Genomic DNA, 21,157 nt, shown 5'->3' on the forward strand with positions numbered 1-21,157 from the left:
AACTTACAGAGAACAGGGTCATTTTCTAACTAAAGCATTTATTTCCATTCAATTCACTAACCGATTGTTCCGCTCAGGTGCCTGCGTTTGCTCACAGGAGAGTCTGTGGCCAGATGCCTTGGCTGATGGTTTTCCTATGGCCAAGACCTTCAGCCTGGGCGAAGGTCTGGTGGGGGGCAGGAGGTGGGAGAGATATCACACTCTTTCTCCCTAGGGGAGGAAAGGAGCATGCCTGCACATGTGTTTGAGGGTGACGCTCTGGAGGGCTGGGGTATCACAGTGAATGATCCGGGTCCTAGCCTCTGGTGCAGCCCGGTTTAGGCTCCCAGAGGCAAAACTGGGTTCTGGCCATCTGAGGGCACTCAGGGACCTCGAAGGGGCCTATTTGCCTAGAAAGTACTGGATAGATTGGGAAAGAGAGTGGAGAAGTGGGCAAAGACTTCTGGCCCTGCAGCCTCAAAGCCCACTTCCTTCTCAAGCTGTTGCTTTTCAGAAACAGCCCTCGGGTGGGATGTTCCTCCACCTTGGCCCCCACCCTCTGCCCAAATCTCAGTCTCTGAATGGCCCAGATGGTCCTGTGGCAGTTGGCTTTGGTGAGGCCTGGCAGCAGTGGGGAGTTCTGTGCAGGGGGAGGAGGGAAGGGTGTCAATGAAAACTGTATAAAAAATCCAGAAATGTGCATATAAAATCTCGCCCTTGGTGTATTGCCTAAGTCAGTAAGCAGAAAGCACCTTCTTCCTGGAGAAGGATCAAGTCCTCAAAAGGTAGGAAATGTCAAAGTGTCACTTCATTGTCATAAAAAAAAAACCAACCAACAAACCCCCCCAAACCAAATCCACCCCTGACCAAAATACCCCCGAGTCCACGAATTGCTGTAAACAAACCCAGATGCAGGAGCAGTCCTTCTCAGTGGCAGTCGTAGCTGACGGCAGTCACTGTGGCATCAGTCCTCCAGGTGGGGGCTGGCGGGAGTGGGCGCCCAGCTGGGCTGGGGCCGCCGGCTGTGTGCGTGACGTGGACGTGGAGCCGCAGACCTGGGGGGCGGCTGCCCTTAGGAAGGCTGACCTTTCTGGTGTCCCCATGTTCTCCCTGACCCAGGAGGACAAAAGTCCCTTTTCAGCCCCAGGAGCTGACAGGAGAAACAAGTCTCTTTCACTGGAGTTTCTAAAATATTCTCCAAAGACAGAAAAATTCTTCTGTTTGCCCAGAGGCCGCGGGATTGGATTTTCCCAGAGTGTTTCCTAGGGTGGCTGCCCATCCACCTGGCGCGTGGCTGTTGAGTGAGGCCTGGAGGAGCAGCCTGGCATTGGGAGAGAGGGTGGCCCGTGTCTCTCCCCTTCACATTTGTTTTCCTGAAAGTGTTTCTTGGCTCCGGCTAGGTCACCTTCCCAGAGGGAGTTGGAGAGAAACTGCTTTTGATCTCCGACTGGACAAATCGCATGGATCTCCCAAGCCCTTGTTTTTCCCCAAGAACAATGATCACTTTCCTTATGAGAATCCTCTTAAAAAATATTCCTGTATTTCCCGCCCCCTCCCAGGATCTATTTTCTTTTGTCCCCATTCCCTTTTTTCCATCATCTGAGTTGCACGTGTTCTTGGTGACGTCTCATGGCTGGAGTGCTGCTTGGTTCTGCCTGTTGCCCGTGGCCTCCTGGCAGGTCGCTGACCCGGCGGTGGACGGAGAACCGGGGGACCGGCATGTGGGGTGGAGGGGGCGGGGCCTGGAGGAAGAGGTGAGCCGAGGCAGGTGAACGTCAAACCTCCACAGACTGGATCTGGTTCATCTGTGCCCGCATCACCTGGATGCTGTTCAGGATTTTTTTCTGGTGACCAGCCAAGGTGACCCCAACCCGGAGAATGTCCCTTTGGGAGAGAAGCAGGTGTGTTAGTGAAATGTAGGGTGGGTGGAGGGATTCTGTTCAGGTAGAGAGCTGCCTGGGCTTCTCTGAGGGTTTCTTACTGGAGAGAGCAAGGTGAGGGGCTTAGGGGAGTGGGTGGGCATCCGGAGCTGAGGTGAGTGAATGTTGAGACAGAAGGAACAGGTGACTGGGAGTCAGGGCGTCTAGGTGCACTTGTTTCCTCTGCTGCGGGGGAACTAAGTACCCACTCATGTTCTAAATCCTTTGATCTTCCTTCCACTCCCCAGTTTACAGGAGAAAACCAGGGCTAAGGGGAGTTCTGTGATTTGCCCAAGGTCACAGCCAGTGGGTGGTAGGAGACCTGGGTGCTGATCTGAATGTGACTCCATGTTGCCTGTCTTGCCCCCTGGTTCCTTATATCCCTGCTGGGACACTGCCTATTCCTCACTCTCTAAGCCTGCCACTTGGTGGGATGGGTGGGGTGGGGGGCCAGTGGTGGTGGGTGGAGATGGCTGGGCACTTACTCCATCATCATCTGTGACACGACATCGAAGGAGGTGAAGCCTGCGTTGGCAAAGCTCTCCTTGTACTGCCCCATCTTGATGGCCTCCAGCCACTCGTCCACTGTGTTAAAGCTGGTGTAGTCAGGGATCGTGCGGTCCAGCAGCGGCAGGTTGACTCTGGGGGTGGGGTGGGCAACAGGAACAGTCAGGGCACATACTGATATGGGGGTGAGGGTAAGCCTGGGCGAGGAGGGCACACTTGCAGCTGTGTGTGTACCTGCACGTGAGCATCCATCTGTGTAAATGTAGGTGAGAATGTACGTATGTGTTTCTGTATGAGAGTGGGCGTGATTTGGAACCCACATAAATATGCACACATATATGCATAAGTGTGCAAGAGTGAGTGTGTGTACATGGCCCAAAACTGGGGCTGCCTAGATGGTCTAGGGAAGCCTCTATGGTACGGCTGAGAGACAGGACCACAGTGGTGAGGTAGGAAACCCTTCTCCTGCTTAGTTTGAGGAGGAGGGATTTCAGCTGGACTGACTGTGCTTGTGATTTGCTGTTTCCTCCCCAATGCCATTCTCTTTCCTTCTCTACCCTGCTTGTGCTAGAGGAAGGCGATCTTGTGGACTGCATCTCCAAAGTCCAGACAAACCTGGTGGCACTAATGGGGATGACGTCCTGGCAGGCAGGGTGTGAAATGACCCTCATGAGGCTAAAAACTCGGAGTGGTTTTTATCTGGAGAATCAGGAGTGGCTGATGTAGGGTCACAGTGAGGAGCAAACAGAGGCAAACACAAACATCTCTTGGCCCCAAGAGATTGGTAGGTGAAGGACTTGGGCCTCAAGAGTCTCTGGACACAGCCAACCATGGACCCTGAGGACACCTGGCCAGATGCCCCTCAGAAAACCTGTGCGATCTAGGGTCCCGAAGAGAGAGAGTGTGCAGGGCTGGGACTGGGGCCCGCCTGTCATAGCTGCCCAAGCAAGGCAGTGTTGGCTGCAGGCCTGACGGAGGGTGTCCCGGGACCGCTGGGAGAAGGCAAGCAGGGGGATCACTGAGCTAATGCTCCTCCAGCTGAGCTGGTCTCTCTGATATGAGAAAGGCAGCCTGTTTGTGGGGGCGTGCGCGCACATGCACGCACGTGTGTGGTGAGTACGTACTTCTGAATGTGTGTGCTTAGGTGCCTGTGGGTGTGTGTAGGTGCGAGAGCCTGCCGTTGGGTATATCCATGTGTGTGAGATTGTTTGAGCGTTAAGCATGAGTGTTCGTGCCCAACTGTGTGTTCATGTACATGTGTAGGACTGCATTTTTGCGTGAGTGTGTGTGAGAGAGAGAGAGCATGGCCGTGTCGAGGAAGATGCAGATGCAAATTTGAGGGCCTAGGTTTTTTGTGTGTGAGGGTAGCTAGGGAGGACACTGAGTGATGAGTAAATCTATTCACCAAGATTCTGGTAATTTCTCTTAAAAGTTGTCCTCTCTGACTATGCTTTAAAAGATGCTTCCTCTGCTACACAGAGTGGGCATCCTTCTCCTCCTCAGGAGAGCCTGTGTCCTGCACTCTGCACCCGAAGGCAGGCAAACTCCCCACAAGCACTAGTGCTGTCCTTCAGCCATATCAGGAGGGGGTGGGGCCTGGGTGGAGCTGGGAAGAGGTGGGGCCAGGGTGGGGCCATACCCGGAAGAGAGGGGCGCCATGGCTTTGAGGCTGTTGGGGTTGCGGATCATCTTGTCCAGCGTGTTGACGATCTGGCCGAACTTGGGCCGGTGGTTGCGGTCCTTTTGCCAGCAGTCCAGCATGAGCTGGTGCAGTGCACTTGGGCAGTCCATGGGCGGTGGTAGCCGATAGTCCTGCTCTATGGCGTTGATTACCTGGGGACAGCACAGGGGCAGAGTGGGGATGGGTGGGTGAGGTACGAGCATCTGCTCTCTGGCCTGGCCCAGTACATGGCAGGACAGACTTACTTGGTTGCCACGGCAACTGTCTCCACCCCCTGGAGGTAGCCCCAGGATGTGCCTCACCTGGGTTCCCACCATCTGTGGCCTCAGCCTGTCCTGGCAGCTGGGTGTCTGCTCCCCCTGACCAGCACCTTGAGATACCCTCTGCCTCAGGGTCCACCAGGCTGACCCTCCTGTGGGCAACCCCACCTGACTCCTCTGTCAGGGAAAGGAGCCCAACACCTCTCAGTTCTGTCCCCCTACCAGGGCCAAGTTCATCTTCCCCAACGTGACTGTGGTCACCATTCCTGCTCAAGCCTCACGTATTCCCTGTCCTGCATTGTGAATCAGAATTCCTTGGTTTAACTTTCAAACACCACATTATTGAACCTCATGAACTTTTCTGACCAGCTTCTCACTTCTCTCCAGCATGACCCCTCATCATCCCATTTCTGGGCCTTTGCACAGGCTGTTCTTCCCACTGGAAGCCCTCACATCTCCAAATCCCACTTCCGTTTGAGCCCCACTTGTCCATGATGACTTCCTGGTTGGTCTTGGGCCACACTGCTCTCGCCTCCATACCTATGGGGCTTGACACCTCCCTTCTCCACTTCAGTACCTGATCATAGATAGCACCTGATAACTACATCTGGTTTCTGGAATAATTGTCTTATTTCCCATATGGGTGGTAAACATCCAAGGGCAGATATGGTCTCTTTCAGGGTTGGCCACAATGTAAATGCATCCTGAAGACTTGCTGATTTGTGGGTGGATAGGTCTTACTACTGCTGGCCCCTTGGAGAGTCCAGGGTCCTGTGCAGATGTTTGAATTAATCAACATCAGGCTGGGAGCTACCCTGGCCCAGGATCTCAGAGACCTTGCTCCCATCCCTGAGAGACAGGCAAAAGGCTAGGAGTTCTGGATCTTCCCCTCCCATCTGGCTGGCCCTAGAGGCTCTGCCCACCCACTTGGAGACTTACGTCCTGGTTGGTCATGTCCCAGTAGGGCCGCTCCCCATAGGACATCACCTCCCACATGACGATACCATAGCTCCAGACGTCACTGGCCGAGGTGAACTTCCGGTACTGGATGGCTTCTGGGGCTGTCCAGCGGATGGGGATCTTACCCCCCTGGGGGACAGAATGAGATGGGTTAGTGGGTGGGAGGCTGACCAGAATGGCCTCTGCTCACAAAACTCCTACCCTATGTCCTGTGCTGCACAATCACATGCAATACCTTATTGTTTTCCCCAAACTTACCTGGTGCTCCACACCTGCAGGCATTTGCACATGCCATTCCCTTTGCATGAGGTGCCTTTTCCCATTTTGCCATCTGGTAACCTCCTTCTCATCCTTGAAGCCCCTCTGAAAATCTTTCCTAGGTCCCAAAGAGTTGCTTTTGCTTCTTAATCCTACAGCTGTGCACCATGCCTCTCCATCAAGAAGGTACTTCTCATACAGAGCAGTCCTCAACCGTCTGCCTACTTGCTGGCTCTACTTGAACTACTCTGAGCTCTGTGAAGGTAGGGACTGTGTCTTATTTCTTTCTGTTTAAAACACTTCAACAACCTTAATAGCTCTGAGAAGACAATCCTGAGCTGGGGCATTCAAAGGTCTCCAAGGTCTGGCCCTACCAACCTCTCCAGCATTGTTACTCACTACTTCCCCCAACAGCCTGTGTTCCAGTCACATCTTCCCATGAGACTGTGGCATCTGGCAAACTTTCACTGGCCCTTGGCTTTCAGCTCAGACATCACCCCCTCTAGCAAGCCTTCCTCTGCCTCCCAAAGCTGACGTCTAACTCATAGCCCCATCACTCTGTGTTGCTCTGCATCTCTGTGTCCCCCTCCAGCCTGTGAGCTCCAAGAGGGCAGAACATGTGGTTTATCTCTTTATGTCTCCAGGGCCCAGCACAGCGCTTGGCATGAGCAGGTGTTGGTGAAAACTGTCTTGCAGGGGGAGATGGATATCTGCCCTCTTTCCTGGCCCTGGGGCCCCACTGTTCCCTGCCTTCATCTTACCAGGGCGCTGGTGTAGGTGGGGTCTGAGGTATCGTCCTCCAGAAAGCGTGAGAGCCCGAAGTCAGACACCTTGCAGACCAGGTTGCTGTTGACGAGGATGTTGCGGGCGGCCAGGTCACGGTGGACATAGTTCATGTCGGCCAGGTACTTCATGCCGGCCGCGATGCCCCGCAGCATGCCCACCAGCTGGATGACTGTGAACTGCCCGTCATTTTGCTTTGGGAAGTGGAGGAAACACAGAGTAAATGGAGGGGCACGAATCAGATCTCTGGAGCATTCTCCCAACAGAACCAGAGCAGGACCCTGCTGCCCTGCCCTCTGGGCTCCCTGTGGGAAGGACTCTGGTGCTCAGGGACCTTAGAGAGGCCCAGGAGAGGCCAGTTTCAGGATGGTGGAGAGAACACAGGCTTTGGAACAGATACAGCTGATTTGAGTCTAGCTCCACCCTTTGCTGGCTGTGCAACCTTGGACAAATGATCTAACCTCTCTGAGTCTCAGTTTCCTCCACCGTGTGTTAAATGGGGATAAGTAACACCCACCTTCTAGGGCCGTCAGGGTTAAACAAGAAGGTGCATGGAAGGTGTTTGGCACACACTAGGGGCTTAATAAATAGTTGTTAAATAGCAACTAGTCCAATGGCATACTTCTGATTCCTCGCCAGTGCTCTTTGTCTAGCTGGCTGACTATGATGTACCGGGGGGCCTAGAAACTTTCCTTTGTCGTCCTTGTGCTCTGAACTCTCTCCCTATACAGCTTTGGGGAAATTCAAATCTGGTGAAAACCCTGGACTAGGTGTCAAGAGATCTGGTTGCAGTCCTGGCTCTCATCTTGACCCTCTGGGTGAGCCTGGGCAAACTCTTACTTCTCTAAGAGCCTCAGTTTTCTCTGGTGCATAGTGAGAAAGCTGGCTGAGAGCTTGGATGGCAAAGATTTCTGGTTGTATGCCAACTCTGATCAACTGGCTGTGGTTTCCTGGATTGAGAAGGATTCTGACATTGCTTCTGGGTTCAGTGGGAGACAGTCTGGGTTTATTAGCAATGCCTCCTGTGGGTAAGGGAAGGAAGGTGGCAGCAAGCAAGCCAATCCTGACCTAGATCTTTCCCAAGACCCTTCCAGGCTCTGACAGTATGAAACTGTGTCCACCACCCTTTTTCCTGCCCCACCCACGGGCGCCTGGCACTCTTGGCTCCCCCTACCCGGAGGAAGGAGTCCAGGGAGCCGTTCTCCATGAACTCAGTGATGATCATCACAGGGGTGCTCTTGGTGACAACACCTTCCAGGTGGATGACGTTGGGGTGGTCAAACTGGCCCATGATGGAGGCCTCGCTCAGGAAGTCCCGGCGCTGCTTCTCAGTGTAGCCTGACTTGAGCGTCTTGATGGCTACGAAGATCTCTCTCTTGCCTGGCAGCTTCAGGTGGCCGCTGCATACCTCACCAAACTCCCCTGGGACAGACACACCGAAAGAGACAGGATGTCATTTACCAGGCGGAAATGCCACCTCCTTGTTCCCTGTAACATCTGCCCCTGGGGCCTGCAGGAGCTTTTCCTCCTCAGTGGTCAGCTCATCCTCTCAGCCACAGAACCACTTTGTAGAGTGTAGGGGCCCAGAAGAGTCCCAGCCACCTTTGGGAGTAAGAGTAAACCCTTCATGGCCATCCCATGGTATTTGGCTGGGTGTGGGGTGAGGATGTAGGGGAACCTGGAGAGATGGAGAGAGGGAACTGGGATGAATGGTGGGATGGACAAAGCGTGAGAGTGAGTCCCGAGAACTGGGTTCCAGACCTAGCTCAGTCTCTGATGGGATGTGCAAGCTCCTTCCCAGCCCTATGCCTCAGTTTCCTTATCTGTTGATGAGGTGGTTTTACTGGGTGATCTTTGAGGGCATTCTTCCACCTTGGGGATTCTGAGCCTTTGGGCCTTGAAGGATCCTGTGAGGCTCCTGCCCCACATCCTACTCTGCCCCAGGAGTACAACTGGGGTAGTCTCCCCACCCATGGCTGAGGCCATGGTACCAGGGAGGGTACCAGGCACTTACCTGCTCCGATCACCTGCTCAATTTTGACACAGGAGATGTCAATTTCCTTGGCAAACTCCCGCACTGCCTCATTGGGGTCCTCGTAGGTGAAAGGGTCAATGTAGATTTTCATGCCTGGGGTCACTGGGAGAAAAGACCAGGCTCAGTCACATGCACAGACTCAAGAGGTGAACAAATGAAAGAGTGAGAGCCAGTCTCTCCGTAGAGGGAAATACACTCCTGTGTGGCCCCCATAACAACTGGACAGCCCCCTGCAAGTCACTTGAACTCACTCGGTCTTGGACATGTTAGTTGACCACTTTCAGCCTCTAATTCAGACATACCAGTAATCTAGGAGTTGGAATCTCTAACACAGGGGTTAGCAATATGGCCCACTGCCTGTTGTGTAATAAGGTGTCATAAATAAAGTTTTATTGGAACATAGCCTCAGACATTCCTTTGCCTGTGGCTGCTTTCATGCTCCAGCAGTGGAGTTGAGCAGTTACAACAGAGACTGTAAGGCCTGCAAAGCCTAAAATATTTACTGTCTGGCCTATTACAGAAAAACTTGCCAACCACTGCTCTAACACATTAGTTTTATTTTGGATTGTTTGTATGGGTGTCGGTCTAGCCCTCTAGGGCAGAATTTTCTTAATTTGGGTCTGTGAACCACCTGGCAGTCCCAGGATGGGTCTGGAGGGGCTCCTGAAATGGAATGCATTTATTATTATTGCCTCTTTGAATTAGAAAAGTAAATTATGCTTCTTATAAGTAGTTTAAAATTACATAAATAAATATTGTTGAAAGTAAAAGTTCTCCAAAACTTTATCTCTGAATATAGACTTTTTCCTGGATTTTTTTACCTTATTTTATTTACACACACATGCATATTTGTATTTCTGTGGCCACAGGATCCAAAACTTTTAGCAGACTCAGAGGAGCCTAAGACCCCTCAAAGAGTTAAGAACTACCATCTTAGACTGTGGGAGCCTGGGAGGAGGGGGGTGAGTGCACGATTTTTTCTTGTTCCTCCCTCCCTGGGACACTGCATAAAACTCTGCACACAACAGACATCAGTGTCTGTAGAATCCAGAAGACAGAGCTAGAAGATGATTAATCCCAGTTACCACTGACTGAGCCCTGTGTGCCCAACACTGTTGGCTCTTTCTATGCATTATCATCTCTTCCACCCAACAACTCTTGGAGGAAGGGATTATTTTTCTCATTTCACACATGAGAAAACTGCAGCTCAGAGAGGCTAGGTAGTCTGTCCATGGCCACACAGCTGGCAAATGGCACAGCCAGGATTTGAACCCAGGTTTGGCAGACTTGAGTCAAGGGCCAGTGCTTTTAATCACCACGCTCACTGCCTCCTGGAGGAAATCCACCCAGATCAGGTCCATGCCTCCTCCTCCTGGATTATTCAGCTATGACTCCTCCTCCTGAGCCAGGGCATCAGCTCCAGAGATGCTCCCATTCTTGCCCAACCCAGTGCCTGGCCTATGGTTCTTAGTGACTGACTTGCCACCTCCCTCCCAACAGAACTGGGGGAAGCCTTTTCAGCTGGGCCAGAATAGGTCAGGAATAGGTCAGCTCAGGGAGCCAAGGAGAAGCGCGGGAGCTCAAACCCTGCTTGGGTGCAGCCAACCAATCAGATGCCGTCCCCAAGCCTTGGCCAGGAGTGCTAGTCAGGAGGGCTCTCTATTGCTCTCAGGACAAAGGCAAATGCCTTCACCTGGCATTCTAAGTGCTCCATGATGGGCCCCACTTATAGCTCCCTACTCCTCACATGCCAGCACAAGGTCCCAGACATGCCTTACAGTTTCTTTTCTCTGTGCCTTTGTCCATGTGGTTCCCTCCACCTGGAACATCTGTCTTCTTTTGGCATCCAGATCAAATGCCACTTCCTCTGTGAAGCCTGCCTGGATCTCTCCAGCGGAGACTAGTGCTTTCTTCTCAGGCTCCCACAGCTCTGTCTCCACCTTGTATCAGGGTTCCCAGATTCGCAGGCCCACAGCCTCCTGCCGCTTTTTCCTGAAACGCTCTCCTGCCTGTGAGGGCTGGCTTTCCCTTTTCCCCCTAGGGGACAGAGGCCACGTCTGTCTTGTTCTTCCTAAATCCCAGGGCCTGGCACACAGAGGGTGCTCAATAAATGTTTACTGAAAGAATAACAGCATTACTCACTGACGTGCCCTCCTTTTCTCTCTCCACCTGTCTGGGGTCAGGAATGCTTTTGAGAATTTGATGAAAGCTATCAATCTGCTCCTGTAAAAGTATTCACGTGTGTGCACATGCCCATGGTCAACATACAATTTTGGAATGTCCAGATGCCCTTGAAGGTCTAGGTGTCCGTGAACCCCAAGTTATAAGCCCTTGCTCTGGAATGGTTTCTCTGGAGTATATGTGGAGGTGACATACAGTAGATGCTTAATAAAAACTTTTTGAATGTTTGGCTTTGAGCACAGCCATTCCTGCTTCGGTGACCCTTTGGTTTCGCCTCACCGTTGGTAACACCGCTGGCTCACAGCTGAGCGTGGATGCACCATGTACCAGTCCCCTTCGTGGCACTTCATAGATTTCGACCCAATTAATCGTCCCAGGTAAACACTGCTATTAGGCTGAGCCCCATGAAACCGTCAGTATTGGCTGCTCCTGACTTACAAAAATGGCAGTTTCATTTGGTCCAACCTAATATTATCCCTCCTTTTTTGATGAAGAAACTGTGGTATAAGGATGGTTAAATGACCTGCCCAAGGGGTCAGACAGAGGAGTCTATGCTCTGCTTTTCTCTCTGCTTGGCCCTCCTGGAGGGGGTACCTGTGCTGGGTGTGTTTGGCACATGTGCCCCAACCCTGGCCTGAGTTAGGATGAGGCAGTGAGGGAAATGCAGGCACTGGGTGGGGGAAGTGGCAGCCCAGAGGCACCAGGGAGGCACAACAGGGGGCCTCCCACCTCCCTTCTGGGGAGTCAGGGAAGGCGTCTCAGAGGGGTTTGTATAGATGAGGCCCGAGGGGAAATGAGAGCAACACAGGTAGAGAGAAGGGAGAGCACTCCGGGCAGAGGAACAGCCTGGACAAAGGCTGAGAGGTGGGCGTGAGCTCGACACTGTCAGGGAACATTCAGTCTGACTGCAGCAAGGGAGGAGGCAGGGAAAGAAGGCTGGAGAGGTTGTTGGGGAGCTGGTGGTGAAGGGCCCCAGGGTGCTGGCCCCACTGGGGTATACATACTGTGGCCGCTGGTGTAGTGCTGCAGCTTGTCCGTGTACTCCGAGTCAGCACGCTCAAACCCCCGTCTTCTGGAACAAGAGCAAAGGGCTGGAGCCACCTGGAGGAGCCCAGGGAGCTGGGAGCCACAGGAGGTGATAGGGAGAGGGTGGGCCGGTCCATGAAAACACCCCTGTGCCAGAGGACTCCCTGCCTGTCGCCTTGCCTAGCAGCCTCACCCTTCCTGGCCCCACCCATCCCTTCCCATCTCCCTGACTTCAGGTCCAGGCTCACTATTTTCCCTTGTCTCCTCTCTAGCTGAGCCCCTTTCAAAGAGCAAAGTCATCTCTGATTGTGGCTCCTGACTTCTGTCCATCTGACCTTATGCCCTAGTCTGTTCTAAAGTGGGGAACCCTTTGCAGAAGAAGGAAGAGTCTGTCTTTGCATTATGCCCAGCAGAAGTCTGGGAACTGGTTCCACCGCCTGCCTTTGCTGTGCTAGCCACTTGGGATGCCTCCCGTCTGTGTCCTCTCTTCTTCGTTCCAGCCCCCTCAGCCAAGGAGAGGGGGGCTTACCTGAGTTCCTCAACTGCTTCTGGCCCTATTCATGAAGGGAACTCAACAAGCACAGAAAGTGGGATGATCTGTACCCACTCCCCACCACCCCTTAGCTCCTGGCATCCTGCAGTCTTTCCCTCCCACTGTTCTGAGACGCTCCTTCATGCTGCAGTATTAGTGTCTCCATGTGCCACCTCCTCAAATAGCTGTGTGGGCGACGCCAGACCCAGAGGGCGGGCTGTCAACAGTGGCCGTTCAGGTGGTGGAGGGCCACTTATGGTCTCCAGGCCTACCCGAGCCTCTCCTGCCTCCTCTGTTCACAAACACTGTTCAGGGATGGCAGAAGGGATGGACAGCTGGACCTGGACCAGGTTGGAGGGCACTACCCACCTGTTACACACGATGGCAATGACAACCACGGCGATGAGGAAGACCAGGCCGGCCGCCGAGGAGCCGATGATGAGTGGCAGCTTCTCCTGGATGCTTGTCTGGTACTCGGCTGGGGAGAAAGCACAGAGCTGTGTCTTCAGCCTGGCTCGGGGGTCTTAACCACCCACACCCCCACCGTGCTGGGCCTCCTGGGATCCCCAGGCTCTGTTCCCGCTCCTGACAGAGCACCTGTCTTGCTCAGGTGGAGAACTGGCTGTCACTCCCTCAGAAGTAACCTTGGACAAGTCCATGAACTGCTCCAACCTCAATTTCTCATCTATAAAATGGGCATAATAGTATCTACATCTCAGTGTTAATATAAAAATCAGCAGCAGTGATAAGGTGCCACATATACAGAGGCAGTTAAAACCAGAGACTCTGAAGCCAAGCACCTGGGTTTGAGTCCCAGTGGTGTCACTTCCTATCTGTGATCTTTGGTAAAGTGACTTACCTCTCTGTGGCTCAGTTTCCTTGTCTGCCAGGTGGAGAGAATAATAGTTCCCATCTCATAGGAACATTTTTGCATAAAGCACTTAGAATAACTTATAGCACACAGTGAGCACTCAGTAAATATTAACTGTTACTGTTTTAAAGTGTCAGTCATGGTGCTAAGTGTGTTAAGTATCCTTTGTGATTCTCAGAACAGTCCTATGATGCATTGCCTGTAATTATCCCGTTTTGCAGATCAGGAAACTGAGGCTTAGCAAAACTGATTTGCCTCAGGTCACACAGTTAGAAAGTGACCACTGCCAGCATTTGAACTCAGGAATCTGCTTGACCCAAGGCTATGGGCTTAAATGAGATAATGTATAAAATGCACTCAGCATCAGCCTGGCTCTTAGAAACCACTTGGTACATTCTGAGTGCCATCAATATCTTCATTGTTTAAAAATTTATTATTACTACTACTCATTGCCTCCGTGACCAGACAGGAGTGTGTTGAAGTCAGGGACTAGGTCATTTCTGGGTTCTTAGTACCAGTGCATATTTGTTGAATTAATAAAGAAAGATCTTGGGGCAGTCCCTCAGCCCCCAGCTCAGTGACACTCATCCAACATGCAAAAGGGCCTAGAGAGGTGAGGAACACTGGCCAGGAGGAAGGGGGTTTTACAGAGAAACTGGGTACTGGAAGAGATGGTGGAGCTGTAAGGGAGGACTTTTGTGATAAGACAAGAATCCAGGGGTCCTGGAGCCTCTGAAATGTTTAACCAGGTAAAGGCTGAGGCTCACGCCCAGTGGTTGAAGCTGATGCTAATAGTGGCTGCTGGAGTCTGGTCTTAAGTATTCTGCCCTGGAGTTTGGCTCATTGCTGAAAGGGCCCCCAGACTCACAGCAATGACAACTATGACCTTACCTACTTCTAGGTGAGCACTAACTACTTGTGACCTAGTGCCGACCCTGTGCTGGGTCCTGTACATTTTTATCCCATAGCCTTACACTAGTTTGATGATGATGAGATAGTTGTTATCACCCCCATTTATGTGAGAAGACTGAGGCTCAGAGAGGTAAGGTCAGTTGCTCAGGGCCACACAGCTAGAGCTGAATCAGCACTGTAATTTCCATCTGTCATGCATCAGAGCCCACATTCTTTAACTATGCTCCTTCTCAAAGATTATTAGAGCAGGAAGGGTGCTTAGAGCCCATGTGGTCCCAGGCTGAGAGACACATAGCACATGGGCTGCAGCCTGCCATTCTCTTGCCTAGGGCAGACATTCCTAACCCATCTCAGCACTTCTGCCTGCTGAGCTCAGATGTGGCTTCAGAATTCTTCTCAATCCAACTGCAAAACATTCGAATAGTATATGGATAAAATATGTTTGCTTTCTCAGATTGAATATGATCCTTTCATTTTACAGATGAGAAAAAATTGGACCAGGGAATGAAAGGAGCTTGCTCAGAGTGGCTCTGCAAGTTGGCTGAGCCCCCAGGGGTCCTGGGAAAGAACATGATGGTAATGGAGGAGTCCATATCCTTTCCAGGCTGCAGAAACAGTGCCTCTGTATATGGTTGTACAGTTTGTACAGTGCACAAAGGTTCCTACCCAAGAGGGAGGAAGAACTGACATCTAGCAGAGGGCGGGGGTCGGGAGGCTTTTCTCATTTGCACAAAGACACTTGATAGGAATGGTGGCCCTTGTTCTGTCTGTAGAGTCAGGGCCCGCCTTCTGCCCTCTGGGCCCTGCTTACCTTCCGTCATGGTCTGGAAGTACATCTTGCCGCTGTAGCGCCCGTAGCCCGCCACGGTGCGTGCCCGCACCTGGAAGACATAGATGGCGCCGGCTTTGAGGCCCTGCACAGTGACCGTGTTGGTGGGGCTTTTTATGGCTGTGGCGTTGTACTCACTGAGCTCCTGCCGAGGAACAGAGAAAACAGTTAGTGAGGTTGCTGCCCAGAGTCCACTGCCCACTCCTGCCACTCGGGGCAGGTCTGGCTACTGGATAAACATCTGTGGTTCCAAATTCTTCACTCCCTCCCTGTAACAGAATCACACACCTAAACCTTTTGCATATGATTCTGCAACACTTCCCACAAAAGAAGGCAGAGATATTTCTTTGCCTCACGGATGCTGAATTTGTCTGCATGACTTGTTTTGGCTGTTAGAATACTCTAGAGGACCTGGTGCAAGTAGAGGCTTTCCATGTGCTTGTTGATTTGGCCTGGCCTCTTGTGCTTCTGCCATCTGCCATGGGGAGGCTTAACCTGGGTCACAGCTGGTTCCAGAATGAGAAACACGTGGAGAAGACCCTGACCTAACTCCTAGGCTGAAACAGCGCCACGTCAGTTGACCCACAGACCCACCCGTGAGCAAAAAAAAAGTGCCGCTTGTTGTACGCCACTGGATTGTTCGAACTGTTTCTTCTGTAGCATCATCTCAACAACAGCTGACTAATACACATATCCTGAGTGGCCACTGTGTGCAGGGCTAAACTGTGAGTTCTCAGAGACGTTAGGGAGAGCGCCCACCTTATTCCCTTCTGCACCCTCCTCCCTGCCCCATGCCTCAATGGGTTAAGTAGAAGGAGCCTCGTTTAGCCTCAGCACATTTGAGTGAGGCAAGAATTAAGGCCCAGATGGGGAAAATGATGCTCAAGGTTACGTGTGTCAACTGGTGGCTGCTCTGGGATTCAAAACCAGGCTCCTGCGTGGAGCCACCTCTAATATCCATGCCCTGTTCCCTCCTTTGAGAGATGCAGAACGCTGAGCACTGTCCAGGGTGGCCGGAGGAGTCAGGGACAGGACAAAGGTCCAGTTGCTGCCACAGGAATGGAGAAGTGCTTGAGCTGATGCAGGTGCTTGTTCAGGCACCCGTCAGCTACCCAGCAAACCTCCCCCAGACACTGTCTTTGCACTAGGCACCCACAGCAGGTAAAGCATAGGCCCTGGCTCCTTGGAGAGCTCAGTTCAGATAGGCAAATAATGTGGACATCTTAACCCTGTGAACCCTTCTGCAGAAAAATGCACACCTGATTGTACATGTTAATCATGTACACAGAACCCTTGAAAACTCTTACGATAAAACAATTAAATTCAGCATGAGCAATGTTGTTACAGATAATAATTGTAACTACAATTCTATTATGTAATTGTACAACTACACTGTAATAATGTAATTACAGTGTTACTATAGTGTGGAGGTTAAGGTCACAAACTGGAGCCAGACTTTCTAGGTTCAGATCCTGACTCTACTACTTACTACCTTTGTGACCTTGGGCAAGTTGCTTAACTTCTCTGTGCCTCCCTTTCTTCATCTGTAAAATGGGGATAAGAATAATAGTAGCTACCTCAAAGGGTTGTGTAGAGGATGAAATGAATGAATATGTATAAAATGCTTTTTCATATGGGTAGGGTAAACACAATGAACTGAGGATCATGTGACCTGGCCTGGGTGGGGGATATTAGATCAAGTCAAGGAAGGCTCCCTGGTTAGTGGGGGGAAATGGAATGGAATCCTAAAGAACAAATAGAAGTCCCCCAGGAGCAGCAGGTGCAAAGGCAAGGAGGTGAGAAAGAGTTTGGGACGTTGGGGCAAGAGAAGGGACTGACCTGCCAGTGCCTACCCCCTTCTCATACCAGGGGGCAGCAGCAGATAGGAAATCTTTTTTCCTGAGCCAGACTGCCTGCCCCCTCCTCCAGGAAGCCTCCTTGATTTCCCAGCCAGATGTGCCTCTCCTCCTCTGAGCCCTGGAGCACTTCCTGTTGGTGCCACGTTTCGGGGGAGCGATGTGTTTCTGTGACAGCTCCTTGCTCTGGGCCCAGGCTCGTCTTACTCCATTGACTGTGAACCCCAAAGGGAAGGGGTTGTGTTTTGTTCCCTTGTACCAAGGCTGCATGCAGAGGCCTTCCCAGTGGCCACAGGGTGAAGGCCCTATTCCTTAGCCTGGCATTCCAGACTCTCCATGACCCAGCTTTTTCCAGTCTCTCCTGCCACATCCCTGGAAATCCTCCAGGCTCCAGCCATATGCAGTTGCTTCCCTGTTCCCTGGTAGGGCTGCCAGATTTAGAAAAACAAAACAAAACAAAACGGAACAGAATGCTCAGCTCAATCTGAATTTCAGATAAACAATGAATAATTTTTTTAGTATAAGTATGTCCCATGCATTCTTTGAGACATACTTTTACTAGAATTTTCTTTTCAAAAATTCCAGTGTAACCTGGTGTCCTACTTTTTATTTGGCAATCTGACTTTCTCTAGACACTCTGAGCCTTTGCAAGGGCTATTGCTCCTGTCTGAAATACCCTTTCCTCACTTGCCTGGCCGGTCTCTACTTATCATTCAAGACTCAGCACAAGTACCACCTCCGCTGAGGAGACCTCCCGGATGTCCCAGGCAGAGACTGCAGGTCCATTGTCTCCTCTCCCATCCATTGTTCTGATATACATGTGTATTCTCTAAAGACTGTGGGTTCCCTGGGGCAAGGACTTTATTTGGTTCATCTCCAGGACCCCCAGGCTAGGCACACAGTCTGTGCTCACTAACTACTGGCAAAATGAATGAATGAACGTTAGAACTATCGTCTGTGAACCTGGGATGCAGTACCAGAGTTGGCCACTAGGTGCCACCATCCAACGTGGGATGAGCTCAGGCTTGAAAAGGGGATTGGATTCCCCAAGACTGGGTGGGTGCCCTCTTAGAGAGGCTAGAAGTTCTAAGTTCTGATTACATGAGGGAGAGTGGAAGAAACTGCCAGTCACATAGGTGCCTAGGGAAACTGAGGAACTAACCTGAGTGTATCCCTTCTCTAAAGCCAGGCACAGGACTGAGCAGGGGACTGGAAGTCATTTCAAATGCTAATTCTTCCACTCACTTGCGCTGTGTCCTTGGGAAAGACCTTTCACTTCCTGAGCCCCTGTTTTCTATTCTGGAAAATGGAACAACAAATGCCAACCTCTCTGGGTTGTTTTGAAGATAAAATTTCATCAGGTAGTGCCAGGCACATTGAAGATGCTCTCGTGCCGTCAATTCCCTTCCCTTCAGTATCTGAATAAGGATTAAGCACCAATGGACTATGGAAAGAAATTTAGTATGAAATCCACTAGCCCTTAGTTTGAGTCCTTACCCACGGGACCAATGAGGCACTGGGTCTATTTCTTAAGCCCTTTCAGCCTCAGTGTTCTCATCTCTAAAGTAGGGTGACACCACTATATACCACACAGGGTGACTGTGGAGATTTAATAGGAAAAAATGGGCAAAGCTTTTGGCATAGCCTCCAGCACACATAAAGACTTAGTAGATGTTGGCTCTCACCATCCCTGCTATCATCGCACTGTGATACAGTAAACCTTCACCAACGTTCATTAAATAAATGAATACAGGAAAAAGTGAATGAACGAGTAAACAAAACTTTTCACGTAGATACTGCTCCACGGACACTGGGCAACAACCTGAATGCAGCCTGGACTTTCACAGTCCACCCTATCCTCCCCCAACCTTTGCTCCCTCTGCCTGGCATATCCTTCCCTGTCACTTCTGCCAAGGAGAAGTTTCTGTTGAATAAACACATAAATCAACATGGCCTATGAGGGCCCATGGCCATAGGTGGCCTCACAAGTGACTCTTCTTGAGCTCTTGGGGAGCCAAAGGGAGAATGAACCTGTGTGCTTCAGGACAGCTGCCAAAGGAGGCCACCTCCCCTGGGATGCCAGACCCGATGGAAGCAGCCAGCCCTGGTCTGGCTAACCACTCATCAGCACCATCCAGAAGTCTTCCAGCAAAGTGGTTGTCAGCTGTGGGGCTCTGGGCAGGCTGGGAAATCCCAGTGGAGCTGGGGGAAGGCCAAATGGAGAGCCCACCTCAAAAGAGCCTTTCTAAAGAAGGAAAGTTAGAGTGGTGGGAGTGGGACCCACGTGGGGCTGCAGGGCTCAGTTTCTGACTTCTCTACCTGGGAGGATCTGGAGCATTCGTTAAAGAAATCAGTTGCAGGCACCAGGAGGAGTCCGTTTTTAGGTAAGAGCCAGCTATGGATTATCAGAAATAAATCTCACCACTAGCAGCCTGGCTGACCCTCCCCAGTGGAGGGGCTGACTCAGGAAGGTAGACATGGTGGCTGGGATGTCACAGCCTCACCTGAGAGCTCAGGGGCAGAACCCACTCCTATTCTCCCTTGCCCCTCTCCTGGTGCTTCCTCCGACACTTTGATCAACTTTTTTTCTTTCTCTCCTTAAATCTTGCCATTCTCCTCGATTCTGTGCTTCCACTTCTGTTTTTCCTCTGCACACTCTCCTGTCCGTTCTTGGCTACACCTCCCTACCCCTGGCAAGTACAGCACCTACACCTGCAAATCACAAGCCCACATCTGCCCCCAGGAAAAGGCATCCCCACCTACTGGGAGTCATCCTTCACACTTCCTGGTCCCCTAAGTTCCAAAATATTGTCTGAATTTGTCAGCTTCTCACCATCTCTGCTGCCAGCCATCCACTCCATGCTCCCATCACTTCTCATTGGTGTCCCATAAGAGCCCTGTGCTGGTCTACTGGTGTTTCCAGGACCTCCTTGTAGTCTGTTCTCCATGTGCATAGCAAGCTACAGGAATCTTTTATCTTAGTCAGATCATATCATTCTAGAACCTTCTGATGGCTTCCTGTCATACTCGGTCAATTGAATCCAGACTCCAAAGGGCCGGAAGGCTCACACCCCAACCCTGCCTCCCTCCCTAAGCTCCTCCCCTGCAGATCTCTCCCTTGTTCATGTGGCTCCTGCCACACTTGGCTTCTTTGTTCTCTGAATGCAGCCAGCACAATCCTGCCCCAGGGCCTTTGCGCATGCTGTTCTTGCCTCCTGGAATGACCCTGCTCTCAACACTTGTCTGTCTGATAAACTCCTAACATCTTTTCAAGGCTTGGCTCGAATGTCACCTAAATAAAGATTTCCTCTCACCCAAGCCAGGATTATGGGCACCTCCTTGCTGCCCCCATGAAAACTTTGCTGGTCCTTTCGTGGCTTGTATCATATCTTGTCTAATGGTTGTGTCTAAACCTGTCTTTTCCCCCTGCACTGTGAAGTCCCTGACGCCTCCAGGCATGACCGGTTACTCTGGGTATTCCTGGCACCCAGCTCAGGGCCCAGCCCAAAGTTGGTGACAATGTGAAATGAAGCAATGTCCATCTCCCCCTTGGCAGAGCCTAACTGCCTCGTTCTGCACCCAGGCCCTGGGAGGAGGGGCTGACTGAAGTAAGGCCATGTCTTATCACAGCCATACCTCAGGTCTGCCTCTCTCTCGCCATGGGTGCCTAATGTTGTCCAGCAGAGCCTGATCTGGTCCACCTCTTTACAGTCATCTGGAAGAAACCTGCGAGGCAGGAGGGCCAGGTGAAGAATAAGAGTACAGCTCCCAGTCCTTGCTCTGCCACTTAGCAGCTGGGTGTTTTTGGATAAGTTACACAACTTCTCTGTGCCTTAGTTTCCTCTCCTGTCCAATGGGATAAACAGCACTGCTGAATGAGATCATGGAGGTAGTGAGCGCTCAAGGGACGTGAGCAGGTGGCAACTGCGGCTGCTGCAGGGCCTGGTGGTCCTGCCACCCCTGGCAGGGGCCTAGGGATGCCCGAGCAGTGGCAGAAAGTAGGGCAGAACTGCCTCCCGGTTCACACCTCTGTCAGCCTCCCCAGCCCCTCCCGTCTCGGTAGGAAATGGGTCGTAGGCAGGATCCGCACTGGGATTTCTCATTTCCGCTTCTGTCTTTGGGGACAAACACTTTCAGTTTCATTTAATCATAAAGCTTCTTAATTAGGTTTTTTTTTTTTTTTTAAATTCTGAGCTGCTAAGCTGCCCCTGCCGGAGGGAGTGGAAATGCTGGCTCCTGCAAGGCCTGGGGCTTCCTGAGCCTGGGAGGAGCTGGTCCGGCTACCCCGGATGCCCAGTTCCCCCAAGACTCTCCAGGGCCCTGCGAGGGCCGTGCAACGACACCTCCAGCCAGGATGGGTACACAGCTGAGGTAAGGCGAGGTCTCCACCTTCCACCAAGGCCATGGGCAGGGATCACTCACTCACTCATTCAGCCAGCATTATCAAGTGTCTCCTTGCAGCCAGGCCCAGGGCGCTGGGAGAAGGTGGTGAACAGGACAAATGTGGTCCCCAGCCTCTTGGAGGTCCCCTGCACTCCTTGGAGGAGGGGATGAGTGAGGAAACAATC

General features: G+C 51.7%; 1 protein-coding gene across 4 annotated transcripts in view; it reads right to left on the minus strand.

Annotated features, from left to right (window-relative positions):
- Window positions 1-675: 675 nt before the first annotated feature.
- EPHB2 (EPH receptor B2) overlaps window positions 676-21,157 on the minus strand; it is a 176,034-nt gene continuing 155,552 nt past the window's right edge. For 2 of the 4 annotated variants that reach the window (XM_072975149.1, XM_072975152.1), the window contains 10 exons: window positions 14,716-14,878; window positions 12,491-12,599; window positions 11,568-11,635; window positions 8,362-8,484; window positions 7,522-7,769; window positions 6,326-6,541; window positions 5,286-5,435; window positions 4,045-4,238; window positions 2,384-2,539; window positions 676-1,863 (listed from right to left, as the gene is read on the minus strand). In XM_072975149.1, the coding sequence (XP_072831250.1) occupies window positions 1,755-1,863; window positions 2,384-2,539; window positions 4,045-4,238; window positions 5,286-5,435; window positions 6,326-6,541; window positions 7,522-7,769; window positions 8,362-8,484; window positions 11,568-11,635; window positions 12,491-12,599; window positions 14,716-14,878 (1,536 nt within the window). In that variant the 3' untranslated portion in view covers window positions 676-1,754. The remainder of the gene's footprint in view (window positions 1,864-2,383; window positions 2,540-4,044; window positions 4,239-5,285; window positions 5,436-6,325; window positions 6,542-7,521; window positions 7,770-8,361; window positions 8,485-11,567; window positions 11,636-12,490; window positions 12,600-14,715; window positions 14,879-21,157) is intronic. The other 2 variants (XM_072975151.1, XM_072975150.1) reach the window with 2 other exon arrangements.

Source organism: Vicugna pacos, chromosome 13 (genome assembly GCF_048564905.1).
Source record: "Vicugna pacos chromosome 13, VicPac4, whole genome shotgun sequence".
Taxonomy (NCBI): Eukaryota; Metazoa; Chordata; class Mammalia; order Artiodactyla; family Camelidae; genus Vicugna; species Vicugna pacos.